At 41.9% G+C, this 27,947-nt stretch overlaps 1 protein-coding gene across 9 annotated transcripts in view; it reads left to right on the top strand.

The window, feature by feature from the left end:
• The window catches only part of CRB2 (crumbs cell polarity complex component 2), a 71,011-nt gene that overhangs the window by 12,106 nt on the left and 30,958 nt on the right, over positions 1 to 27,947 (top strand). For 7 of the 9 annotated variants that reach the window (XM_064171289.1, XM_064171286.1, XM_064171285.1 and 4 more), the window contains exons 4-9: positions 13,510 to 13,614; positions 22,338 to 23,039; positions 25,221 to 25,416; positions 25,938 to 26,077; positions 26,532 to 26,714; positions 27,587 to 27,700. In XM_064171289.1, coding sequence (XP_064027359.1) covers positions 13,542 to 13,614; positions 22,338 to 23,039; positions 25,221 to 25,416; positions 25,938 to 26,077; positions 26,532 to 26,714; positions 27,587 to 27,700 — 1,408 coding nt within the window. In that variant the 5' untranslated portion in view covers positions 13,510 to 13,541. The remainder of the gene's footprint in view (positions 1 to 13,509; positions 13,615 to 22,337; positions 23,040 to 25,220; positions 25,417 to 25,937; positions 26,078 to 26,531; positions 26,715 to 27,586; positions 27,701 to 27,947) is intronic. The other 2 variants (XM_064171287.1, XM_064171290.1) reach the window with 2 other exon arrangements.

Genomic DNA, 27,947 nt, shown 5'->3' with positions numbered 1-27,947 from the left:
GCAACCTATTCTGTACCCAACTCAGAGGGAGCAGAAAAAGTCCATACATCTGAGGTTAGGCATAAACTTACCTCGGTGTTCAGCTCAATCCTTCTGTAAGAGTCCTGCAAATGTTGGTTCCCTTTACTAATATTAATCTATTTGTTAATAGATCTAATGTATGACTATTGCTCTGAGTGTTTATGAGATCTGCAGTGTCCTGAAGGTTTTAAAAAGTGTGAAATGGAAAGTGGAGAGCATAGAAAAGGGGAACATTACATAAATTTGTATAGGTCTCCTTGGCTTAAAATATTTCTTCTGCGGCAGCTTGCTTCTGTGTTGGACAAATCTGCTGAAGTCATGGGGCTGTCTGCTCATGGGATGTAAGGTTGCAGCTGTAGAATCAGAGCTTTTTGAATGATAAACTATGCAACTTCCTCAGAAGGGATTGATAAGCAGGTTCCTTTGAAGCAGCCATTCAGAAGTGTCTGTAGAATATTGTTTACTGCTGTTGTGAACCAAATTGCAGTAAGTAACATGCATTGTGTTTGTAGTTGATCTCAGTAAGCTAGCAATGAAGTTATTCAGCTAAAGACTTAGATTAGATATGATGTTTTTGGAAGGGGGGACAGAAGCAAGCCTAATTTGATTATTGCAGTAAATCCATTTTCTGTTCATTGTGAGTTGAAGCAAATTGTTTAATGGTTCAGAACTTCTTGTGCTCTTTCTGTTACAAAGATGATGCTGGTGTTTGATGTTTTAATTCCTTTGTGGGACACGGTACCACAGAGAGAAGACAAAAGATGGATGCATTAAATTGCCATGAACCTCTGAGATAATGAATTGATTTGATACTGTTTACTAGAACTCAGAGTGATTAGTTGAATAAATGTTTACGTTTGAATCTTTAATTTGTCTATAAATATGTATAGTAATTAAAGAAGGCAAGAAATAATCTTGAGAGTCACCTTGGGCAGAGAATAAGCATTCACGATGCATTCTTGGGAACCAGAGCTGTAATTATGGTATCTAACCTCTGCCACCAAGTGGCAGTTAGATTTCACTGCCTATCAGGGGCCCCATCCGCAGGAGCTCTGGCTGCTAATGAGCAGGCAGCATTGTCACTGTTGCAAGGGGAAAGTCATTGTGCCTAAGGGAAAGACAAAAGCACGAATATTCTTTATGCAAAATGAGACCTGCAGTTTCAGAAGTTTTCCCAACACAACACAAACAGCAGCATGAGTGTCTGACTCTACATCTGAAGCTGGCAGCTACCATTTTCTGCTTCAAACAGCTTTGGGGAGCACCGTTTGGTATTTTGCCCAGTGCAAAGTACAGACCCAGTGTAAGAGGTGGCTGGGTAAAGGTGGAAGATGTTGATGTCTGACTGGTGACATGAATAAGAACAGACCAACCCATAAAACTGTCTCAGAGGATTAATCATTTATCTACTACCACTTCTCTGAAAAGTCCTTATCTACTTATGTATAATACACAACTGTGTTTAAAATGAAGAACATAAAATAGAAAACAAAACAGATGGGAAGAAGAGAGTGGAATTAAGGATCTGATACAGGAGTTGTTATACTAATTTATTATACATCCATTATAGGTAGCAGTGGCAGAATTTGATATAATGGTAATGTAGGTGTTGTCACCACTGTGTGTGTAGTCATAGCATGACAGTACTAAAAAAAACAAAAGTTGGTTTTTGTTTTCATGTAACATCAGGAGTTGATTCATTTCTGTGTCTCACAAAAATGGTAGAGCTGTAAATATTGACTTAAAGTAACATAAATAATCATACTTTTCAACAGAGCAGTAAAATTGCTGATCAGATGAAGTTCCAGAATAATCTGAACAATTCTGGGATTTGTTACAAATTAAGAAATGACTGACTAATATGATAGACATGGTGTGTATTCTGTATTTAAACACTTCACCTTAAATCATTTAGGTCTTACAGGACTACAGGAGTAAAGTGCCTATGTTTTGCTCATCACTAATGTAAATGTCTTCTTCTGAGGGGCCACAAGGGATTTCTTTGGCACATGTGACAGCTTCTTGCAGTGACAATGTGTGTAGGATTACATTAACCTGGAGCAGACCTGTTGTGGGGCAAGTTCATGTCTTATCCTGGGTGAGGAAATATTATTGCACTATGCTGCTTTCCGCCAAAATTTCTATATGCCCTCTGTACCATACATTATTCAGATGCAATACATAATTAAAGGACTATAACACCACACTTAATTTCATATATTTAAATGACTTGGTGAGCCAGGGATGGTGTTTGTCTTGTCTGTGCTTTTGCTTTCCCTTTTTCTGTAGTTTATTGAAGCAGTGGGGACTACATCCTGATCAGTCAGGAGCTGATGAGAACCATGACCAAAATGCTAGTCAGTGCTAACTGACTGTCAGAATTAGTATTATATTAGAATATAATAGTATAACAAAGTCTAATCAATTTGCAGTTGATACTAGAAAATAGCAGTGTGTTCTACAGGTACTCACTTCCTCTGTTAGCAACATCTTTGTGAAGTACAGCCTTTTCAAAGGAAAAAACTAGTTTGTTTACCTTCTGAAGCATACAAATCTCATAGTAACAAAACCCTTTCTGCCTTGAATTGTCCAGACAGGCACACTTTCTAGGAATAGTATCTCTAGCAAATGGATGTCTGTAGCATCTGTGTTCTGCAACGAAGACTGGCTTGCAGATGGAATAGAAAGAGAAAAACATTATTCTTACATCTTGAACTTTCCATTGTTCTATTCTGTTCTGGATTTCTTTTCTCCAGTACTTCCAGTGCTCTGTGTGGAAAGCATCTCTTAGATGCCCTGGGCCTTCTTGTTTCAAACACTGGACATGTAACATTTTATATATTTAATCACCATCAAGCAGAGAGTTTGTCTATAAGCTATTTAGAGCAACTGTCTGTGGTCTTGCAACCCTCTCAGGGCCCTCAGTGAGACCTACAAACAGAAAGAAGTCTGGGATTTCTGTGAGCAATTCAATATTGCCAAATACTTTGGTTTGTTATGGCTGCTGGGTTATGGGATGAAGCAGCAAGGGGCAGAACTGTCGCAAGAACACTGCGTTAAAGAAGATTTGGTTAGAGGTTCAGGAAGGTATTCAGCAAAATGCTGTTTCTGCTCTGTGTGCTGGAAATGTGAACAAAAACGTAACTTATGTTGAGGGTGAAATAGAAATCAGTATCTGAAACAACCTTCAAAAACAAAATTGAAAACTAATGTCCTGTCAGAGCTCATGGCAGAAAGAGCCTCTTCAGTCGAACAAGTTACCATTTACAGCATTTTTAATATAGGACCTCCCGGCAAAAATGTTAAATTGTAACATCTCCTTTTTTGTAGGTAAAGCAGTGTGTCCCTCAAAATCGATTCTGCTCTAAACCTTGCTAGCATGTTTTGTCAAGGGGACACATAGCTTTTGACAGCCCACGTTAAGCCCTTTCCAATATGTTTATAGCAAGGTCTCCACAGTAATACTGTATCCATTGGCCTGTGCAGAACTAGAGCACAAAAAATACTGGCTGGGCTTTGGAGGCTCCCTTCTAGGTGCTGAAATTGCAGATTTGCACTCTCTGGCTACCACACTCTTAAATGTTTGTTTTACTTACATTTTTCATGTGTGTTTTAAATAAGATCCCTTGCAGAAGGAAGGTAGAGAGAGACCAAAAAGTGCACAGGAAAAGCCCTTTCTGTGTCTGGGTGTTTGTACTGCCTTTCCTTTTGTCGCAGTTCTTCAGCAGCAGAGACTAAATGTAACAATTCTGTGCTGACAGAGAATTTTGACTATGGATTATGTTTTCCAGAGAGGACCCTTAAAGACTGTGATGTGGATTGTGGAATGTTTTACTTTCCATGTAGCTGCACGGAATTGTTCTTGAGCTGCCGTTTGCCTAAGCAATTCACAGCAGTTTAAGCACTTGCAATTGCTGAGTTAATATTCTTGATCATGTTAGCAACATCTGGTTTGGGAGTTATTGCATTTGCAGTAACACGTGCAAGGCAGAGGGGGAGCATCTCTTGTGAAACTGTGCTGATGAATAATGGGGCAACAGCAGCAACCTCTTAACCCTCTGGAAATGCAACCACAACAGCATAGCTAATGATGTACTCATCTGAGTGAGTTTGTGTGACATGAATAAAGGGTGTCTGGAGAGGGATGGGCAGTTTTGTTATGTTCAGCACAGGGTAGTCTACACCCCCTTCTTCAGCATTTCAGTTTGCAAGGAAAAAAAAGTTTTCCTTGTAGTTATTGCTTTTGTGCCTTGCTAACTGTGGTTCTCTGTTCCAGTGCACGCTGTGACTGTTGCTATTGTGCTTAAGGTTATCTGTGTTTTGGGTTGGCTTTCAGGATATGAATATATATTTTCTTTTCCATATGATGTAGTATGATGGGCCACAAAGGAAGGCGTCATTTAGGACTGAGTCAGTACATCTCTGCATAAATAGTTACCCAGTTGCATATACTGTAGCTGCTGATCTCATAGACTGATCCTGAAGCAGGGTCTTCAGGATGGGCATTGTGTTAGAAAAGGAGGTGCTATGGTTTCTACCTGTATTACCTTGAAAAAATTGCAGGGATGTTATATTGCTACAGAGCAGCATAATTCAGAGCACTGTATGAAATGTGTAATGGTCAGAGGAGACACAATAACAGGTCTATGAAATATTGATAAAGTAGAATTATTAATTGGAGCGGGGGTGTAGGATTAAAATGTCCCTTGAGTTTTCATTCCCCATTTCATGTGAGAGTGTGGTTTTGTGGTCAGAGAGTGGGAAGCTCAGGACAACTGGAATCTTTCTCATCTCTTCAACATGTTTTGTTTAATGTCCTCAGTGGTTCAGAGGGTATATAATACTATTGACCAGGGTTCACAGAATTATGATAGAGGTGGCACTGCTGAGAGTGAACTTTACAAGGATCTCTCTGTTACTGCAGCTTAGGCTGACCTGTAGCTCATAAAAAATGCCTCTGAACAAGCCAGCAATTTACAGTCCTGTTGTCCTGGATTCTCATGCTACTGCAATGAGCTACATCATTTATGAGATGGTGAAAACACTGAATCTGTACCATGGTGCAGAGACCATGTGCCATTGCACCACTTGGACCTCTGGGAGAGAGCATAGGATAATATCTTGCTTTTGATGGTGTGTACAGTGCTGAATTAAACAGATATCAAAGCAAAGAGAATTCATTTAATTTTCCAGTTACACAATCCTTTTTTAAAAAAGAGCTTTCAAATGTCTTGCTCTTGAAGACACTGCAGGTTAGAAATGAGATTTTATTTTACAATAAAGCCCTGATCTGCATTACTAATAACAGCTGAATTCATTAAAATAGAAAGGATTTCCCTTTGAATTTCTTCTGAGCATTATGTGCATTCTCTTTGTCACTGGTATTACCTTTCCTTTTCCTATAGGTTTGGTCCACCAGGACAGTGCAGTAAGGATTTGGTTTTCTGTTTAGGTTCTTCCTTATTCTAATATTCTACCCTACAAGAAGTGGTTTAGATCTGTTACAATCATACAGGTTCTGTAAATTCATTCTTTCATTCCTATGCACAAAGTGTGCATCTTTGGCATCCCTCAGTCTGTGCAGTAGGGTTTTAACATTCCCTGTGTGCCTCAAGGCCTTAACCAATAAAACTCTCCAGTCTAAAGCATCTTCTCTTTTTCTTCCCCCACCCCTTTGAGTGTTTGCCTGCTCTCTCTCGAGCTGTTAGATGTTCTGACTGTGCACTTCAGGAGATCAATATGCGTTTGGTATTCAGCACATTATTATTCTGAGACTGTAGCACTAGTATGTATTCATCCTACTAACATCTGCTCAAAATTCCCAACATCCCACCACAGCTAACAGAGAATGACCGTTTTGTCCTTGGTCAGGCTCTGCAGAGCGGATGCCTGACACCTGACTTCTTGTCGGGCAGATTCCATTTCACTCTTTACTTTGCATTGACCTTATTTCACCCCGGAAGCTCAGTTTCAGTTGAAGATGGATGAATGAATTTGGAAGCATTGTGTCCATCGCTGCCATGGCAGTTTCTGCCTGTTACTGCCCAAATAAGCTATTTGGTTCCTAAGCTGTAGGAACCTGTACTGACCTAACAGCAAGATTCTATCAGCCCACAAGGATGTGCTTGTAATTGAAGTACCATTTCTGTCAAGCAATGGAAAAAGACAAGAGATCAAGTCCTTTGCTGGGCAGAGTCAGTGAATCATTCTCCTTACTGGCTAATTTAATGGAGGATTATGAGCTTTGAAGTCATGGGAAAAAATGAACTGTGGCTTTGGTTTCAGTATTAACTCTAGTGGACATTCGGTGGTGGGAATACAAAGTGTCAGCTTTAGGATTTTAGAGAAATTGACAATAACATTAAGTTAGTGAGGGAAAATAAACAAAGATACTGCATTTAAGCATATGTATTAGTGCTGAAGTTAGTATCTGGGAGCATATGCATTGTTTTAAAATCATGTCTGAAGGACATAACCTCATGAGTGCAGAGAAACTTTTTCAAAGTAGAAAACCAATGTGCTGACATTCCTGGCTTTCTGCCATGCATTTTGGTTGCTTTTGTGTTCTCATTTACAGAGTTCTGAAGATTGGTTGCTATAATAAGGGATGCGGACATATTCAAAAGTAGTAGGCACTCTTGAAGGCCACTTTGGGTACTACTCTGAGCAACAGAAAAAAAACCAACCAAGTAATCATTAGCTGTATGATTCTCCAAGTTGTAAGAGCCCATACAGTTAACAGTATTGCAAGTTAACTATTTACTTGAAATGAACCTGTAAAGTCTTGGAAATCTCAGCAATTCTGGGTGCTGTGTAGTGATCACTGCCCATGCTGCATTCTGGCTATTGCCTGGTCTGAATAAAAGGAAATGAAAAAGCAAAAGGAACCTATGCTCCCAAAAGCTTTACAGAGAGGTAGAAATTGGATTGAAGACATTTTCATTTAATGCCATATAGTAGAAGTGACACTGGCCAAGACATTACAAGTCCTTTTGTGAAGAAGAAAAAATTGACTCAAGTGGCAGCTTCAATTTGTGAAAAACTCTTAGAAACAGAAGTTGTTTGCTATTCTGTCGCTGGGGCAGAGTTATGCTAATACTGGTGTGGCATGTGGCCTGGAAAGATAGGAGTGTGTGAACCTGAGGTACTGAAAGTAGCTGGACAATATTCCCAGCTGATTAGTCAGGAAACTGAATATAGGGCTGTTTCTGTACAGTTGTCTCTTGCCTTCATATTGACAAATGTGCCTGCTTAGGTATCTGGATTAGTTTTGGAGGTAATTCCATTCTTGTATGGTATGTTCATTAAGGTACCAGTGCACAAGTGCAAGGCTCACATTTTTGGCTTCTTGGAGAATATGTCTCATTCCTCACCATGTAGCACATCCATGGTCTGCATCTGTTTTGCTTCTAGCCACCTGCCAACTATGGTTAGAATGTCCATTTTTCCCAGAGGCCTCATTACAGAGCAGACTGTGTGAATGAAGTATGTGAGAAACCGCAGAGATTACATCTGGAAGGAAAAAAAGGGAAAGCTTTCTGGTTTATGCAGTATTCAAAGGCATTATTTCCACGACAGGTGGAGGCTACACTGCTTCAGAAGACACACATTATATGGTGCAGGTAGATGTGTCTTTTTTTTTTTCAGGGCCAGCTAGGGGCTTTACCAAAGTTCCATTTTCCATGGCCTTCACAGACTGCAAACTTCGTGTTATGAGGTTCCTTTAGCCCAGGGTCTGCTGTAGCTCCCTCCCTCTGGCTCTGATTGTGAGTTCGTTTGGTTTTGACTGAGCATTTAACTTTTCCCCTGAATTCTACCAAGTGCCCTAGGCACCAACGTGACTCCAGCGTTACAGCAAAGCACACATTTGCAACAAACACATGCTAATTCAGAAAGTTGCCTTTCAAACCTGCTTTTGAGCTGGTAAATCAGTAAACTGCCCAGCAGTGCCCTCCAGTGGCTTGAGAGACTCGCTCTGAGCAATGACAGTCGTGCAAAGGGCTATTTACAGGCACATTGGACCGTTTTGACAAAAACTGAAGGAAGAATGCCTCTCAACAGCCAACACAACTTCAGAACTGTCTTAGATCCAGGCACTGTATTGGACACATCCTGCTTTCTGCTGTAACAGTTTAAAGCAGAAAATTTTTGCCTAAGACCTTTTTCTTACTCTATTAGCTGATCGATATTCTCAGCTTCCCATCTGCCAACAGGGACCCCTTGGAAAGGTTTCACCTCCGCCGGGGCAGCTGTAAGCAGTGGAAGAGGATCAAAGGGCCTTAAATCTGACCTGCAGCACTCCAGCAGGGTCTCACATAGATCAAAGAGGACATACATGGTTAGAGCCTAACTTCTGCAACTTTCTTTAGAGATAACTTGACAGAAGAATGGCACTGTCTTCACTGCAGCCTGTTCTGTTTTTTGTTGTGAATGGGCTTATCTGTTGGAGAGGAAGCTATTGGCACTGCTCATGTATTGGAGATCCTTTTTAGGGTTCTTTCAGCGTGCTTTTTTCAGGAGTGAGGCATGTAATGAAGATCTCTGCACAAGCAGCCAGTGTTACAAAGCAGTCAGTGATTTCAGACTTCAGGCAAATCTATTTCCATTTTACCCCTTCAGATCCTAACCCTAGACCTCCCAGTCTGCAGACAAATACAAGAGACCTCCAAGAAATTGCTAGCGACCCTGATTAGAACAAGTTCTGCTGAATATGTTATTTCTCTGTAGAAGTGATATTTTTTTAAGACGACCTGGTGGTGTTTCAGTTTTGGCAGATTTCCTCTAAGGTTTTGTTTGCTGTTCGTAGCTGTGTGACTGACATAAATCACACCTTTGAGCCCTGTCGCTGGTGCATCACAAGAACCGGATGGTGTTGCCACAGGATGGCGCCTGCTGGCCAGGCTTGCCGGGCTGCTCATGCGGGAGCAGTTCGATATCAAATTGCCCTGTATGGGACTGTGTGCTGCATTCAGCCTTACCCCCACAGAGATTTCATATGAAATTCTCATAAACAAGTGGCCGTGCTGCCTTTGTCTTGGTCTACCAACCCTATTTTTCCTCAACATGACAATTTTATCTGAAATCGATTGTTCTGCTCCAGGAAAGTCAGACTGGGTCAGAACTCTGACCATCCATTGCGCTGCTGTATCAAGTTACTGCACAGTAACCTTCCTGCTGTTTCTTGTCGCAGTGATCCTTTCATTGCCATCACCTAGCACTGAGCAGTGTCATATGCTCAACATCCTTATCAGGCAGCGTTTCTTTAACAGCAGTTCTGATTAGAAGTGGTAGGAAACAAAATTTATGCCTTAAAAAATGGAAAGAAGCTGGAATTTTTGTGTGATTTTGTCAGGTTTTAGTAGTTTTGAAGTTTTGACTCATATGATTACTTCCTTTGCTTCTCTGACAGGTGGATGTTGCAGGTGTCACAGTGTTCAGTGTGCTGCTTGGCACAGTCCTGCGGCATCTCAGGACATGTCTAGTTGTCTGGTTTGGCAGTGCTGGTGATAGTGAATTTCTTTTCAACTTGTTTTTGCAGGATGGCCTTCTTGAATTTGTGCAGTGATGAAGGGACATCTAGTGGGCACATGGAAAGTAGTGACAGTGCACATTAAGGGCAAAAACTTGGACCATTACAGGAAAGAGCAAATTTCAAGTTAGTGATTAGACTCTAGAGAGCCCTCAAGCATTATATCATCAAACTGTATTTGGACTTTTCAGTTTACAGAATTGTCCTGTGAATCTGTAGGCTTGAAATTCCAAAACTTGAGCTTCAAAAAAATACACCTGTCACTTTTCAGCAGTGATTGAGAGCAGAAAAGCATATTGAAACTGTCATATTTTTTGCACACTGTTTTTGAGTAGAATTGGAAGTTTGTTTCTTAACCAGATCAACTTCCCAAATTGCAAGTCCACAGCCACTGTTAGTGTGGACTTTCTTGTTTACAATTGTACCTAATAACCCCTGGATGATGAAGCTGAGGGGAAAAAAAGAAGATTTTGATGCTGTTAGCTTGCATTTTTCAATTCAGAAAGGTAAGTTTGCATTCACTGGTGAGATTCCAGAACCGTAAGGAGGGAAGGTGAGGCTCTCTCCTCAGAGGCAGCTGCAGCATGTGCATGTGACAGGAGGTAGCAATGACTTTATTCATACCAGCTTCTGTCTGTGATATTGGCTGTCATATCACACCTCTAAGATTTAGTATCCAATCTGTAATATTAATATTATTGTAAGCCCTGCATAAGGAATGATTTGTGAAACTCCTGCAAGCGTATATTGTTCTCTGAATAGAAAGCACTTAGATGCCTTCTTGCACAGTGCATTCTGAACTGTTTGTAGAAAACTGTATAGGATTGTTTGCAAAAAGTATGCCAAAAAAACCCTTAAAAAACCCAACAAACCCAGAATCAGAAGACATAGAGGATCTGCTGAGTACCCCAGACCTCCTCTCTCCCTCTCCTCTTAATCCAGCTTGCCTACTGCTGCCCCATTTTCATGGCATGTGTTTCCGGCTTGCGAAGTTTCCTGCTTGCTGGCTGAGAATAGAAGCCTCGCTGTTCTGCTGTCCTTAAGTCTCTGGTAATGAGTGTCACACAGACGAAAGCAGCTGTGTCCTTTGGCTCTAGTTTTAATACTATGTTAAAGAGCAGATTATATTGGGGTTGGATTGTGGTGATTCGGAGGTAGCACAAACCATGGCCAGACTGGGGAAAGCTTTAGCAAGGATGACTAAGGACTTGGAGCTTATGCTTCAGATAACAAATCCACCCAATTGTGCTCCTTCTTTGGAAATGTAGTCAAGCCTAACAAATCAGGACCTTACCAGAGCTGCATTAGGGTCCTTTAATTGGACTAAGCTGGTTAATACCCATGCTGGCTTTTGTATGCCCAAGTGTCCAGCGCAGAAGTGCTTTGCCATTTATACTGATAAAATATCACAAAACTGAAATCATGGATGTTGAAAAAAAAATCTAATATTCTCACAGGTAAACACTGCATTAAGGTATGTTAATTATTATGAGGAAATCAGATGTCTTAACCTATGTGGGCTTCATTAGCTTGGGTTTTGATCAACCCTAAATGAGTCTTAAGTCCCAGCAGACCACTTGGGAGTGCTAGTAGTTAACAGTGATCGGAGAGAACAGAAGAATGCCTTTTTTTCAAGAGGATGACCCCTTGTAACCTGCTCCAACCCCACAACTCAAAGTATGTGTGTCCTGGCAGTGGTACAGGCATGAGCATCTCATCTGTCTGTGGAAGATTTTGTCCGAGAACCATATACTGCTGCTGTTCTCCAGGCTGCTCAGGTTCAAACCCTGGTGTGACAAATGCACAGAATTGTAACTTCAAAAAGGTACCATTCATAGCACTCCTGCATGTGTGGTGTTGCTGTCATACTGGCCATGTGTGCAGTTCTGTTGGAACCCATCAGCATTGACTTGGCAGAAAGACCAAATGAAGACTCCAGAGTAAAACTTGGTCACTAGCACAAAAAGCTTCTGCTTGAGACATTGTCTCAGATGTACTGAGAGGCATCAAGAATGCTTCTCTCTGGAGCTTTTCAGTTGTTCAGCCTTTGCAAAAATGTGTTGCTCTTTTCCCAGTTTAGCTCATGCATAATGTGTCTTTGGTAGCTAATGTCTCTGTCAGGGTTGCCACATCACGCAGCAGAGCTTCATGAGACCTAAGCCTCTGTGGGAGGACGTCCACTTTCTTGTGTGGGGATTTGGTACACTAATTCTTGTGAAAGCTGAACATGTCCTTCAGGTACACATTAGAGCCACATATTTCTATGGATATCTTTATTTCCCAAGTAGAGTGAAGTGTTGCACTAGCCAGCTTAGACAAGTGGCTGTATTCAATTGAGGAAAAATGGTGCGTTGTTGCAGTGTTAACTGCACAGTGCATTCATATATATTTGCTTTGGTTTGGAAAAGGTGAGTTCTTGGGAGGATAATTCATGCAGGTGAGGCAATAGATTTTTGAGCAGAAAAGTTCTGCATATGTCAATGTTTGGTTATGTTCCCTGACAGCAGAGTGAGAATCTAAATAGAGAGAAATGAGTTCCAGATGGTTGTGGTATCTGGCAAGAAACTAATACTGAGGCTGGTCTTGAGAAAACAGACTGAAGACACCAGAGATGAAAGTGGGGGCAGGGTGGTCCAGATAAGGTTGATAACACGTGATATATCATCTTTGGAACATTCCAAGGCAGGATACTGAAATGAACCATTTGTTCCTGAAATGTAGTGTTTTGGCAGTGAAAACAATCTTACTGTGGCTGCTCTGCTTTCTGCACGGAAGGTAAAAACAAGACAGTAAATATCCCATGGGCCATCAGCCTCTGTCTGCTTTGCTGGCATTCTGGGATAATATAAACTACTCATTCTAGGATCACTGTTGTTTCATCATCTGCAGTCTGGGACTATCTGCACCAGTTTCTTGCTATCTCTCATACTTCTTTTTTAAACTAGGAATTTGTACAGCATCTTACCTGCCTTCTATTTTAAGTTGTCAGGGGAAGAGTGAAGCAGTGTACGTAATTCTCATTACAGTTAATTTTAATCCAATTGTGATGTGGATTTGGAACTACTTATTAGGTCACAACTAAATGTGGTCTCTGTCTTTTTCCAGTTACTCTCATTAAATAATGGACACCGACTTTTTTCCACTTCTGAGACTATGCACATGCATCTAAAGGTGGTGATGTGGTTTGGTGCTTGTGTCATGCAAGTACTTCTGTTAATCTCTACAATTTCTTGACTGAGAGGAGTGTTCATGTACCCACAAATTAGTGGATTTGTGTGTCTTGTAGGTTTGTCTGTCTTGTGGATTCGTGCCTCTCATGATGTGTGAGAGACAGCTGTAAAGACTGATGTGGACTAACTATTCTTTGGGATAAGCAGTGTGGTTTTGTTTTTTGTCTTATTTTATCTTTGAAGAAAACAACCTCTATTAGAAGATTGTGATTGCTCTCCCTCTGGAATTTGTTTGCAAATATGAGCTGATACAGAAGCCTGCATCCTAGAAATGACCTCTGGCTCCCTCTGCTCCCAAGCCTGTTCTGAGTTCTTTATCACAGCTATGGAGCGAGACACCAGGTTTTTGATTCACTCTATGGAGGGAGTTCAAAGAACAGAAAGTGAAACGCCCACATAGCATGGTAGTTCTCTTTGGTGTTGTCCTGAGTCTCCCATTTCTTGAGTTTCTTACCGCCTTTGACAGCCTGTAAGCCCTCTGGCTGCTGTGCCTGTAAATCTATCTGGCTTTGCTCTGAGCAGTTCAATCCATACAATCCAGGCAGTGTTTTCCCTTTGTTCCAGAACATGAGTAAAGCATTGAGAGTGGACAGGGACTCTGTCCACTCTGTTAGTGCTAGTCCTCAATTCGGCAGAGCATGGAGCGAGTGCCTGAAGTAGAGAGAATTCTCCGAAGTCCGTGATGCAGGGAGAGCTGGTGTTTACTAGTTTCCAACTGTTTCTCCCCAGAGGTTTTTAGAACAGCCATTCTTAGACTTGTCATGGAATTAAAGAAAACTACCTCCAGGACGTACAGTGCTGCTCTCCTGCTGCCACTTTTCCTCTTATTTTGGGGTAAGTTTTCTGTCTTCTGTGCCTGCTTCTTACCCAACTTTTATGCAGTAACTTTGGACAAAATCCGTGATCTGCCCTTGTGTTGCAAAGGGAACTAAAGAAAATGTCATGTTTATGGTTAGAATGGGAGCCTGAAAACTTCTCTGAAAGGTAAACAGGCATTTCATTCTGGGTATGTTTCTCCTTCTATTTATTGCTTGTCTCCTTTTAACTTTCTCTCTATGCACATGTATATCTGCATTTATTCACAACAGCTAAAAGTCTGTGCACTTTCATGTAATTAGGTAATCAGCTATCACAGTAACTATTTTCTCCATTGAAAAGTTCTGAATTTTATGGTGCCTGTACAGAAGAAACACAGAACTTTATTGCCATTCTATATGCTTTAGAAATGCATCAAGGTAAAAAAGGAGTCTATGTGAGCACATACTGGGATTCTTTCAATTCACATGAACATGTCTTTGGGCTCCAAAAATCACCCTTGTATATGATTTCCCATGCTCCCTGAAAAACAGATTTCTCAGTTTCATCTGGAATGGGTGCCTGGGGATCTCCTGGGCCTAGACATCTGTTTTAGTCATCTAGGGATTATAAGGTCATCTAAGGAACATACCCAACCTTTTACTGGGAAGTATGATTGGGATTGAACCTGTCTCCTTATCCTGTCTTCAGCACTGCCAGACCAGCATCTGTGTCTGAGTCCTTTTTGATTTCTAATGAGCTAGGGCAAGAGTGATCAATGGCATGAAGAAGTAGAGGTAAAAGATGGAGAACTTTGACATACTGTCAAAATGCCTTTTCTCTGCAGATATCTGCTGAATCCATGTTTGGTGTTTTCTCACAGTAGTGGGTGATGCTTATGTACTTCTTGAGAGTTGGTGAAAGTTTTCAGCTTTTCCTTTGAATCCCCCAACAGTCGTGGTTGTTATTTGTTTGTTTTTCTTTTCCTCTGAAGCCTCCTTAAGTTTCCTTTGCGCTGATCACCTCAGACTATGAATATGAAAGTTAAAATCGTGTGAAAACCAAAACCTATTTTTTGTTCCCTCTTCCTTGTACCAGCTTCTTTGTTTGGTGTGTCCACTCCAAGTGCCTGAAATTCCTCTGCCGCAGGGAAGCAGCAGGATTGTCTTTTGTACCTAGTAACCATAGCTACTGGTTTGGAGTGTGAAGCAATTACGGTGGCTTTGTATTGTACAGAAGGAAGGCCCATTGCATGTGGGGTGTTGCTCAGTGTGCAGCTGCCAGAGAGCTGGCATGTTTCTGAGGATTTGTGCTGTTTGACCATTGCAATGATAGCTTTTCACTCTTGCGTAAAGCTCTTTCCTGGAATAGTGATGTACTGAGACTTGTTTTCTTTTGGAGCACAGGTGGGTGGCACATCTAGATGTAGCCAGCAATGCTCAAGGAGAGAGGTAGTTTCCAGTCTTTCCACCTGCTCCTATTTTGTAAGGGGAGTTCTGCCAGGTTCTAACTAGTGAATGGTGCTATTTATGTAGCACTTGCAGAATTTTAAGGCAAAAGCATTTTCTTGCCCTTGTGAAGCATACAACTGCTTTTCTTAAAATTATTATTTCTGTTTGACTGAATCTAAATGTCATTGAAGCAGGGTGGCTAAGTTTGGAGGTTTTTTTCAGAACTTTTGAGAAAATTCTGATTATTCAGATTGCCTGTTCCAGGGGGAACAGTGGTAGAGACTCTGCCTGTGACTCCAGTTTGCTGCTGCTGTCTGTGTAATGGGCACAATATCTCACAGCTTAAATTGTTGTGTTTTAAAGGATGTTCTGAGGGCAGAGTGAGTGCCTGCTCATTTTTATTATCACAGCTCTAGCCAGCATTGATCACAGTTATTCACATACCTTTGACCTGGAGATTGCTTGGGACACTTATTGAAAGAGAACATGTGCAGAGAGACCTTTTTTGTGGCAGTTTCCTATCTGCTCTAATGCAAGCTTTTGAGATTAGCTCGGACACCGACAGTTTAAATCTTTCTCACTTCAGAAGGTGCAAACAAAGAAATACAATCTCTTTAGCTGTTTTGTTGATTGTCAGTGTATTTAAATAGAATTGGAAATTAAAGCTTGTGACTCAATCTGGTTAACTGAATACACAGGAAACCCCCAGTCTTAGTGTTTGATCTGTGGAAATGGCTGAGAGATCAGAGAGTGTGTAAACCACGAAGGCCAGCTTGGAGTGTTTATTAAGGGAAAATACTGGAGTGTCATAAGCACAGAAGATCAAAGAGTTACAGTGGCTTTATATGCAATACTATCATAAAACACAGATTTATAGCTCTTGTCTTTCCTCAAGAAAGCATAATAATAGGAGCTACACCTGCAAATCTGCATTAAAACAGTGAATAGATAATGAAAACAAGTTGTCTCCTGGTTCTGTGTTAAGAGTAAGTTTAATTCCCTGAAGTAATATTTCAGATTGATGGCATTAATGCCTCTGGTCATAATATTGGCGCTATTCAGCCCTGTGGATTGCTGCCCTCTGTTTCACATCATTCAGCAATTCACCGGGCAAGCTGAGTGGGAGAGAGCCAGGAATCAGCATTCTGTTTCTTTCAGGTGGTAAATACTCTGCATGTCTCACAAGGGGAAATGAGCCACATCTTATGCCTATCTTAATGGAAGTCTAGGGGTCTAGATCTTTATAAATGCACTATAAATGTTTTACATTAGTGGACTGTGTACATATCTTTGATATGAAAAAGCTCACTCACACCAAACATATGCACACACAGAGCATGCAAATATTGTGGTCTGGAACTTGTTGATCTCTGATAACAAAGAAAAACAGTGTCAGAAGTAAGCTGGAAAGTGATGAAGGCACAATATCACTCTGAGGTGCTGGATAGGAAAAGCTGCCATCTGAACTGTGTGCAGGGACTTCTTTAGAGGTTTCTAAATTAGTATCTAAACTGGTAGTTGACTTAGGTACAGCCATGAATAGTACAGCTCTTTAAAATTACTCCTCTGAAAGGTGCTGTAGGTATTGCTAGAATTCCTAGTGTCTTGCTGGACTGTTTATTCAGTAGTGTCATAAAAGTACTACTTCCTGATTGCCAACATTGCTTTTTTATTATCTATTTTGAGGGTTGGTTTGTCCTAGTGTAATTTCTTGCTTCGCAGACATTGTCAGATCTGGTAAGCTGATAACCTGAGATGACAATGATGTTTAAGTTCAGCCAGCAGATAGTATCTCAGCTGTGATTCTACTGAAGTGACATTTCTCCCTTTTGTACTGCTAGCACGACAGTAATAATTTTTTTTTTGAAGTAGTTTGCTGTGGAAAAGTGGAAAGGAGAAACTGATTCTGGGCACCAGGGTCTTGAGGGGAATTGAGTATACCTGATCCTAGTGGTGGTGTAATTTGAGAATAAGACCAGGAAATTCAAACAAAAGATAATGGGAAGTTGAGAGGAGAGGGAGCAGCTGGTAAGTGGGAGCAAATACTGCAGCAGGGCTTCTCATGATGGCCGGCAGAGGTGGTAAGCTGCTGTGGCTCAGGGGCTTAGTTGTGATCAAGCATTGGTATTTTGGAAAGTTTCCTATACCCACATGACACTTTCTGATGTTGAGAAAACCTACTCGTAAAACAGCTGTCAGAACATACCCATTTCTGTATTAAACAGGACAAGGAATTACAGTTTATGGACTATTTTAGACTAGGTGGAGAAATCAGTGCCAATTACTGGCATATCATGAGCTTGTCAGTAGTCTCAGAATTTCAGGGCCTTGTTTTTTGATGCTAGTGTTACTAGAGGCAGGTGCTTTTCTCCAGTCTGGGAAAATAGGGTTTAATCTCTCTGTGTCAAGAAGGAAATGGGCCTTATGAAGCTCTAGGGCGTGTAAAGCCACCTAAAAAGGCCTTGTACACTTCCTGAATGAATATACTGAAATTACTCCCTGAAGAAGGATTGATTTTTTTTTTTTCCCTGCCATTATCTTCCATAGAAGCTATTTCATCCTTCTAGAGTTAGCAAGGGTGGGGAAGAGAGAGGGTGAACATGAAAGCCCCTTTTCAGGTTCTTCCAGTCTTTGTGGTGTGTGGATCCTGGGAACAGGCCATGGTGTGTACCCTTTCACTAATCCTTTACACTGACCAGGATAGGGAAAGATCAGTAGAGGTCAGCAAGGATTTACTAATATAAGCACATGCCTTCCTGTTGTCATGGAGAGCTAACTCTGTCCACTCCTTTATTCAGAGTTTATTTAGTCGTTATGTTACTCTGATGCTTGATGTGAGGGAGGTTCCTGTTATACCCTCAACCTCAGTATCTTTCTCTAGTGAGAAGTGTGCTGGGGTGATCAGCAGTGGCACAGCCTGGCTGGGGTTTGGATCAATTATGCCGTAGTGCTTGATGATTGCTCTAGCTCAGTTTTTACTACTACTCCTGGGAAGCCTGTTCTCACCTCCCACTTGTGAATAGTTTTGTTTTTTTTCCCAGTTGCAGTGGTTAGGGCAGGTGAAACGCACACGGAGAAAGCACAAGCCTGCAGTGCCTTTTTGTAGAAGATGGTGGTCATAGGGAGCAAGATTTAGAGCGGCGTGGAAGTCAAGGAGCTCAATAACAAATCCATGCGCAAAAGGAACTTAATGCCTTGAGACTTGGCTATAATTATGGAAGCAAAAATAAATACTTATAAGCGTGAAGGAGGCTTTTCCCAAAGTATGTTACTAAGACAAGAGGAGGATATGCCAGAATTCTGCCCACTGCAACTTGTTTAGCAGAAACCAGAAGTGCTGTGGTAGGACATACAGAGTGTAAACTCCTTTCTCCACTGAGAATCCTTCATAGTAGTACGTTCTCATAATTAGTAGTGTTCCCATTAGTCTGGGTAGAAGTGCCAAATCTCACATCCTCTGTGACTTTAGAGCCTACCTTCTTATATTCAATTTGAATAACTTAAAACTTTTTAAAATAGAGTAATTAACAAACTTGCCCTTCAGCATGACAAAACAGGGTAGTCTCTGGGCTGGTAACCCCAGTGCTGCCACTTCCCTGTTGGAATTTTAAGTGACTGTTAAAAGCACCTCTAAGGTTATCATCAGTGAAGCTCTGAGCATCTTCCATGAGGTCAGGTGTATGCCCAGCTTGAGGCTATCTATCATCTGTCATGGTTTCCCAAGAGTGAAAAAAACTTGTGAAAAGCAAAACCAAAAAGTAGCAGCTAGTGAGTAGTGCTGAAGATGCATCTCACAAATAGTGAAGTAAGGAAATGACTGAAGCTTCTTGTCCTGTGCATTGTCTTAGCAGTTTGTTGGGTGTCTAGTAAAACCTTCTGGTAGCAGTGCCAACATGTCAGGATGGAGAGGGGACACTGCAGGAAAAGTTACTTCAATGCAGCCTCTCTTTGTGGGGAAAATTATGGCTGAAATTTCACAATATATATGAGAACATGGAGAACAGATCAAATTGAGGGGAGTTGTTTGTTTTTTAAGAACAGAAGCTTCGTGACAGCTCCTTGAGAACTCCCTTCTCCTGCACTGTCTTTACCACTTCCCAGACCTCTCTCTGCCAGTGCAGTGCAGTAGTATCTTCTCTTTACTGAAATAAGAGATTTCTCAGGACTCTCTGGGAGAAACAATGAACTACTCCCTGGGGGATCTCAGGTTGCTCAGCATCTTGTTAATTTTTGATTTATCTTTTTATGGCTAGAAAACTGCCGCTGCAACTGCCCTTTGACAAGATCATTTAAACTTTAAAGGTATAAAATTATTAAAGCAAATTATTAAAACAAAGCCTGTTAATGCGTCTTGTTTGCCTTAAAGGGATACTAAAAGTCATAAACCTCATCTTTCAGAGAAAACCTTTAAACTGTAAAACCAGGCCTGTCCTGTCGGAGCTCACTGAATGCTTTATATGGGACTCTGTAAGCCTTTGAAGTTCCTCCTAATCCATCACTAAAAGCCTGGAACATATTCTTCAAAACAACTGTGTCTTCTCCACTTTCATTTCAGAGTAGGATTGCAGGACAGTATGATTGTCATATATTTTTCTACGGTTTTTTTTTGCTCTCAAACACCACTGGTACATAGTCCTTGTGTGAGGTGTAAAGGAAAAATCCTGTCATTGTTAATCCAGCAACAACTACCTTTGCGAAGAGCTGTAAATACTTGTCATTCAGTGACTATTTCAACCTGATTTTCACCATCTCTGTGAAATGGCATAGTCTGAATTATGTTTTCTTGGTTGGTATATTGTGCAGCAGGAAGAGTTAATTTATGGTTATAAACATTTGATGCATATTCATGTGCTATTCACAGTCAAATAATAACCCATTCCATAACTGAGAGGAGTTATTGTATGACCTAGCACTGATGGATGAAAATAACAAGATCAGTGGTAAAATCATCAATATATGTTCTTTCTTAAACTTGGTGGTAGGTTAAATTTTAGATCCCCATGTATACACTGAACCCTTGCAGACTTTGATGTTGCCAGGAATCTAAATGCACAACTGTTGCACTCGCTTCTCACTGCTGAAATCCCTTTCTGACATCACTCTGAACAAAATTCTGTTTTGAGTTAATGTCTCTTCTGTGAAATTATTTACCCAGAAGTTTAGCACTGCCTCTTTAGGAATATTATAGTTTTACTGTGTTTACACAGGGACATGTTTTGTCCTTGGGAACTATTGCAGTGTTAGTGTAGAAATGCTTTATACAGGGGAGTGTATGACATAATGTTGGAGTTAGTGTTGTTAATATGCCTGTAACCTCTACTGAGTAGGGCAGACACGTGGGTAATTCATAGAATAATTTGAAGTTATTTAGATATTGTTTTATTTCTTGTGATTTACTCTGCAGTCTTCTCAGCCTGCTCCATGCATGGCTTATGAGCATGATGTGCTGCTTCAGGATGTTTGTTCCAAAAGGGAACATTTTCTTCCAAAATGAGTCCTGCTGAAGTCCTCACTTCTAGACATAACTAAGGTAATATTTGGTCATAGAAAGCAGCTAGAACTGATACCGTAACAGTGCAGAAATACAGCTTTTCTCCACTTAGGCCTGTATGTAACTAGTTACCACAGATCGTGAGTGCAAGTTAATCACTGCTGTTGTTCATGATCATAGTGAGTTTAGAGGAGTCTGGAGTTGTCCCAATTACCGTACTGCTGGTTTTTGGTAAGCCGAGATGGCCTTTTGACTTTTTAGTGAAAGCTTTGTGTCTGGCAGCAGTTCAGCCCCTTTGTGTCTGCAAGCTTTTGTGTGACTGTGGGGCCATAGATTTGTCACCGAAGTTTTTTGTAACGGACAGACATTAGTGACTAACAGCGATTATTGAGCATTGCAGTCATATGATGAGCCAAAATGGAGAAAGTACAAAAAGGTGTGTCTGTTCTGAAAAAGCATTGGAAAAGAAAGGAAATGGCAAAGATGTTTATCTTTATTTGGAAGAAGCGTTTTAGACTACTTGTCGTGGAAACAGAAAGCTATGTAGCCTTTGAATTGGGTTTGGCACCTCTCAATGCTTGGAGATTCTGTTGGAATGTGAATTTCTTTGCAGATGGAATCTGCACATGAGAGAAGTCATTCTGAACGTGTGGTGGACTTGGTCTCTTTTTGTCCTGGGCTGTGCTCCTGGCCTGTGGAAAGTGCAGGCTGGGACTGGTTACTCATTAAATGCACAAAGGGTGAGAGCTCCTGCCTAGTAAAGCTCTTTTGCAAATAGTTTCCTGAGCTCCCACTCTTAATTGCTACAGAGATTCCAGGCAGATTCCGTCATCCTTGTTTTCTGCCTGACTGGGAATCTGAGAATAAAAAGGTTGATGGCAGAATAATGAGATTGCTGGACAGTGCAATGCTCAGTAGCTCTCCCCAGCATCACATGAGAATGGAAGAGAGGGGTGGGTGTAGAAATGATGCTGGGAAGAGAAAGGGCTGTCTAAATCCCTGAGCCTCCTCCCCCATCAACTCTGCCTCTTAAAAGAAGACTTAGAAACACTAGAGGCTTTTGGTGGGAGAAATTTGGGGAGAGGTCAGGGCAGAAGCAGGCTTTTGTAAACAGAAATCTCCTGCAAGTCCCTTTCAGGCTATGAAGTTGATGCCTCCACGGTTAGGTACAAAGAGACTGAGGAGCCGATGAAGCAATAAGTCGATAGAAAACCATTGACATAGATTAACTACTGGGTGTGTAGAAGGTGCACCGGAGCAAGGCAAACATGACCAAATATGGCCTGGGATAATGATGGCATGAATGAAAGAATGTGTAAGGTCAGCTGAGAAGTGATGCTGTGGTGTGTGATCCTGGCAAATCCATAGCGTGGAGCATGGCACGTTAAAACATTTCTTGACTAGCAGTAGTGCAGTGAGGGCCAAGGGAGTGAGCTGTGGGTAGTGTAAGAGGAACTGCCTGCTCTCCACCTGCAATGTTGTGGGGTTTCCCAGAGACCCACAGTTACATGCAGCAAAAAGGGCAAAGAGCTTCATGTAAACCCAATGTGAAATGCTTGTCGTTACTTGATTCCCAATGCTAGGCAAAGCCAGGCCTGTCTCAGCAGGAGCAGTATCTATTTCTGTGATACCATTAGCTAGTTTGTAAGCTTTACCTCTGCTCTCTGGCCATTTTTCATAGACATTTCATTGGCTAGAACAGCCCCTACAGAGCAAAATTTGTGTGGGTAACCTCTGACTTTTATGTGGTGATCAGCAGAAGAACTTTATTCTTTAAGGCTATGAAATGCTGACTAACAAAAAGTCTCTTTTCTCAACAGGAACTTCATCCTCTGACAATGATAGCAGATGTTCCTCATCCCCATGTCAAAATGGTGGGAGCTGTAAAGATTTGGAAATGGGTTATGAATGCACCTGCCCCTCGGAGCCTGTAGCCTACACTGGCATAAACTGTGAACTTCTCTATGATGCATGTGTTAAACCCAAGTGTCTTGCCCCTAGGATTTGCAACGCAACTCCAGGACTCCTGGAATATGAATGCATCTGTATGCCTGGCTTCACAGGTATTGATTGTAACATTAATATTAATGAGTGTGAGAGCAACCCTTGTAAAGAGCCTCATTTTGAATGTGTAGATAGTGTAAATGGATACACCTGTAAATGCCAAACAGGACTGAATGGAGAAGGCTGCCAAACAGAAAGCCCTGTGTGCTCTAGCCACCCCTGCCTAAATAACGGGACATGTGTCGAGGGTCCTGGGGACTATTCCTGCATCTGCCAGCCTGGCTTCACCGGGGCCAACTGCAGAGACAACATTGATGAGTGCGCCTCGAACCCCTGCCAGAATGGAGCCATCTGCCGCGACAGGGTGGATGAGTATAGCTGTTTCTGTGTGCCGGGGTTCCAAGGATACAACTGTGAAATAGACATCAACGAGTGCGCGTCCCGGCCCTGTAGAAACAATGGCACCTGCCTGAATGAGATGGATCACTATGTGTGCCAGTGCGTCCCCGGCTACACAGGTACCTTTCATGCTCATGTACTAGCCGGGCGGTTGGGTTGCATCTCACTGTTCGTGTACTCCCACAGTTTGCCTCCTGCTGCTGTGCCTTGTAGCGTTAGTAGCTGTCCTGAGAAGCTGTTTTACGGCTGTGAGACTAAATCTGTTGCACAGCTTTTATTTCAGGAGTGTTCAGTACTGTGTGTGAGTTGTGGTGCAGGGTTTGTTGTTGCAGCACCCAGGCAATAGCTGAGGCTTTGATTTCCATAGATGGTTGTAGAGGTTGAGGGGCATGGATCTAAGATCGGAAGTGAATGGACTGAGACTTAAGTGTGAGAGACAAAGTAAATGTGATTAGCTCAGTATGAAATTAGAGAAGAGATACAAGAAAAGAGATTTATTAGCAGAAAATGGATACTTAATGTTTTCAGATATAACTTACCTCTGCCTATCTGGCCTGTAGTACTTTGTCCTGCCCTGCAGGATTTCTCTGTGGGAAGCAGACTTTTTGAAATAGAGTGGCTTTTATTTGCAGAATTCTTTTCCAATTCTTTCATGCCCAGCAAATGTTTTTTGGTATTTGACATAAATACCTATTTTAGGCATCTGTACTAATGGTAACTCAGAGTAATCTGCACCTGTGAGTTATCTGTGAAGAAGGCAGTGGGGGGTTTTCCTTTCTCCAGCCCTGTTTATCAGAGTGGAATGCAGTTGTTCTGCGCCCATGTCTGCCTGGTACCACCTAGCACATGAACTTTCTCAGCCTTCCTTGCTGTCACAGACTGAAGTGTTTAAAGAGTTAGGTTGCTGTGAAGGAATGCTGCTGATTACCAGTGGAATGAGCAGAAGTTACAACATCAGGAATTCAGTCCTTGATGCTGACTCACTCTGATAAAATTGAAGAGATGAAGGAGAAAAAAGTAGAATTTCTGTGTAGGCCATGAGATTGCTACTGATTTGGAGTGTCAAGCATAAGTCTGTCTTTGCAAACCAGTTACTTTTTTAGTGCTGAAGTTTTAATTCAGGATCATGGGATTCCCCTGCCAAAGAAGTAATAGAATGACCAAAGCAGCTGGAGGAGATTGTGCTCTAAGTTATTCTGATGTCAAATATGAGGCTTTGTCTTATGATCTAGAGCTTTATCCAGAGGTTCTAGCACCTTTGGCTAGCAAGGCCTGGTTGTTTCCTGGTGCTTGCAGCAGGGTGAAGGAAGTTTTGTGTGGGTAATGATGGCTTGAAGCAGCAGATTAGGGGGCCCACATTCCTTTGGGATTAGGATGGCCATGTCCACCATGTGGTGTGCCTTTGCCAAGAAGAGGAGATTAGATGGATTGGCAGGTGCCACTGTAATGAGTAAAGTTTGGAGGTGATGCCAGGCCACAGACAACCCAGAGGGGTGGAATATAGTATGGTAAGGTAGTTACATAGAAGTCTTCTATTCTGTCAGGGAAAGTCAAAACTTCAGACCAAAAATGCATGACTTGGGTTTATTCTTGATTAGTAGCATTTGAGCTAACTACTAATTTTTTATTACCATTTCACAATAAAATTATTTACTAATATCTACCATCACTGTAATTTGAGCTCCTTTTAATGTTTTTTGTTTAATTAGGTATCTCAAAGCAAGTTACAAATATTATTTAAACAAATGGAATGAAGCTTTGGAGAAACAGATAAGAGATCACTTTTCCCATACCCAGAATGCAACTGTATCTGATTAATAGCAATACCACATAAGTGAAGAGTTGAAGTAACACTGACTAACAGTGTGATTCTTCTCTGTCCTTTCTGCCCTCAAGGGATCCCAAACCAAAACAGCTTTCATTACTGTATACAAGTTCAAGATTTCATGGCTTGATTAGAAAATCGATGTTATTTGTGAAGTGCTGAATGATTGGGCTGCTTCAGCAAACTTGAGTAAAAGAGGCAAAAGCTTCCCAATTACTGGAAGCTATTTATAATTTTGACTGAAGTCTAGATAAATTAATTTTGTTTGTAATAAAAATCACAGTTTCTAATTTGTAAGAATCGCATGCTGTTCATGAGCTCCCAATATCCTTGTGGTAAAATTAGAGTGGATCACTATGCTATAGTCAATCTAGGTTGATAACATGGCTTTTGTGATTGCAGCTCAGAAGTCCAGGCAGCACAGATATACTTTTTGGGATTTGTAACACAGGTATTTCTCTGTTTTGTTACAAAGGTGTGAACTGCGATGCTGAAATAGATGAATGTGATTCAGACCCATGCCAGAATGGGGCTTCGTGCAATGATCATGTTGGGTTCTACACCTGCACCTGCATACCAGGATACCAAGGGATCCACTGCGAGGTGGACATTGATGAATGTGTGAGCCTGCCATGCCAGCACAATGGGATGTGTCGTGACCTCATCAACAGGTGAGAAATCAGCCTTGTTTGGGCAATTGTCTACCAGGACTGATCTACGTGTTGTAACCTGTGAAATTCAGAGCAGAAATCGGTGGGAGAGATTTGATTTCCTTAAATGTGGTCCCAGTGGCAGTAACAGAGTGAGTTATGGCAGTAAGTGAGAAGGCCCCTCCCAGAAACAGAACTTCCAGAATGCATAAAGGAAGATAGGAAAAGATTCCTCTTATCACTTCCAGCTGCCATATCAGATACAAAGGGAAGTGATTTGCAGTGCATAGACACCCAGAGCACCTGCTGAGAACATACCTGTGTGTCTGAATTTACCTTTTCACAGGTAAGATGTGAACTCAGAGGCTGCTGAGTGTTGTCTGCTCTGTCATCAGTGTGGCCTGTTCATGCAGATGGAACTGTCTTTTTCCTCTGCCCCACAAGTGAGTGAGGCCTGACATCTTAGTTCTGTTGCTCTTTCATACTGGGCTTCACGGTTCAGATTAGGAGTTTATGCATTTCCCTGTTTTGTTGCCCCGCAGCTACCATTGTGATTGCAGTGACACAGGCTTCGAGGGCAACCACTGTGAGGTGGATATCCTGGAGTGTGCCTCTGAACCCTGTCTGAACAATGCCACGTGTGTGGAGGGAATCAAAAACTACAGCTGTGCCTGTTGGCCAGGTAGGTTGGAAATCTGGTTTGCTGTGCTGCCATGTAGGCATACAGCAAGGGAAAGCACATGCTAAATTGCTGTGTTGAAGGAAAGAATTAGTGATCATACTGCCTGATCCAGTGTGATCGTTTTCATTGTCTGAAATTGTGAGGCCACCATTGCTGCCATTCACAGGCCATCCTGAGATCCAATTGACCTCAGTGTTGGGAAATGCACCTTGATTCTCAGCCATAAAATTGTCTGTCTTTTTTCTACCTATTCCCATCACGTGTTTTTCTATCATGAGATGGTACTTTTCTGTTGATTATTTGGCTACTGATTTTGACATAGTGGAGAAAGTGGAGGACTTTGGGATTCCCTGCTAGATGAGCTGCAGTATCTTCTGGATCCTATTCTCCCCTTATGGGCAGCCAAAGTGTTTGGGAGACTAGTTCCAGTGACGTGTGTGATGTCTCATGACAGGTTACACAGGGCAGCACTGTGAAGAGGATGTGGATGAGTGTGCAACAGATCCCTGTCACAACGGAGGTGTATGCTTTCAGCGGTCCAACCAAACCTATTATGGAACACTACCTGACTTCCCCAGTACTTTCAGCTATAGCCAAGCAGCTGGTTTTCTCTGTTCGTGCCAGCCAGGCTTTGCAGGTGAGCTATGCAGTAAATGTTCATCCTGCATGCACCTGATAGCTACTGCATGGTTTGAAGAGATAGGAAGGTTATCTGTGCAACCAAAATCACTTATAGACTATTACTTCAGAGGTAGCAGCAGCTTGATGCTTCAGGAACGACACTGGATGACTTTGTTTCAGGCATCTGTGTGTCATTCTCTGTCCAGCAAGCCTGTCTGAAGGCTGAGGCAACAGCCTCTGCACTTTGCAAGTGCTTTGATGTGTGCCCTCTGGCTATGCAGATGCCAAGATGGTTTCTCTTTGTCAGTCTCTCATGCATATGGCAGGATTCATCCCTACAGGGGATCTGTGAGACTTCTCATCACAGAAAGCGAATTCCCTGGAGTCTTGGATAACTGTTCTAGGTGTTTTCCTTATGAAACTACTCTCACCACAGTAACTGTATAATCAGAATGGGTGGGAAAGAGGGGGCGTTCTTGATATCTCGGTCTTGGAGCTGTAAACTCTGTGGACGTTGAGCTGAAATACCACCTTTCTCTGCTTTACGGGTATGTATAAAAGGCTTTGTTAAACAGCTGGGGGAATTCCCTGGTAGGAGAGGCTAAACACTACCACCTTACTCTTTTTTGAGAGAGAAATGAGAGTTCGGTCCACTACTGCAGAGATGGGAATGGTTCACTGCACCTTTCCACACTTCATTTTCCTTAGTTGTTTCAGTGTTAGTACCTATTTGCCCAAGTGTCCAAGAGACATGCTGTAGTCCAAAAAATTCTTCTGCGTTTTGAGATGACAGAAGAGCAATGCGAAATAGTTATGGATGCAGCTGTCATTCTTTCTTTCACTGATGGACGTGTGCACTTCAGGTGTCTGTTTGTTTTCTCTTCAAAGGGGAGACATGCTTTACTAACATTGATGAGTGCAAGTCCCAGCCGTGTCAGAATGGAGGGAGCTGCGTGGACCTTACTAACGGCTTCGTTTGTCGTTGCCTGCCAGGTTATTCAGGTAATGCGGGGGGATGGGGGAGGCTGGAATCGAGTCCTTCTGGTTAACTGGTGATGAGCTTCTGTGTTACTACCTGGCTGCTGGACTGAATTCCAGTGCTGGTAGCCCAGGCTGCTGAGCAGGACTGAGATGAACTGAGGAGCACGGTAGTGGTGCTGTGGGATGTCTGCAGTTCAGGGCTCAAATGCCACAGGAAAGTGATGTGGTTTTGGTCAAGTAAGTTGGTAGGCTATGAACTAGCTATTGA

This window comes from Pogoniulus pusillus, chromosome 35 (genome assembly GCF_015220805.1).
Source record: "Pogoniulus pusillus isolate bPogPus1 chromosome 35, bPogPus1.pri, whole genome shotgun sequence".
In the NCBI taxonomy this organism is placed as follows: Eukaryota; Metazoa; Chordata; class Aves; order Piciformes; family Lybiidae; genus Pogoniulus; species Pogoniulus pusillus.
The sequence above is the reverse complement of the archived record's forward strand: the minus strand, read 5'-3'. Positions and strand labels throughout refer to the sequence as shown.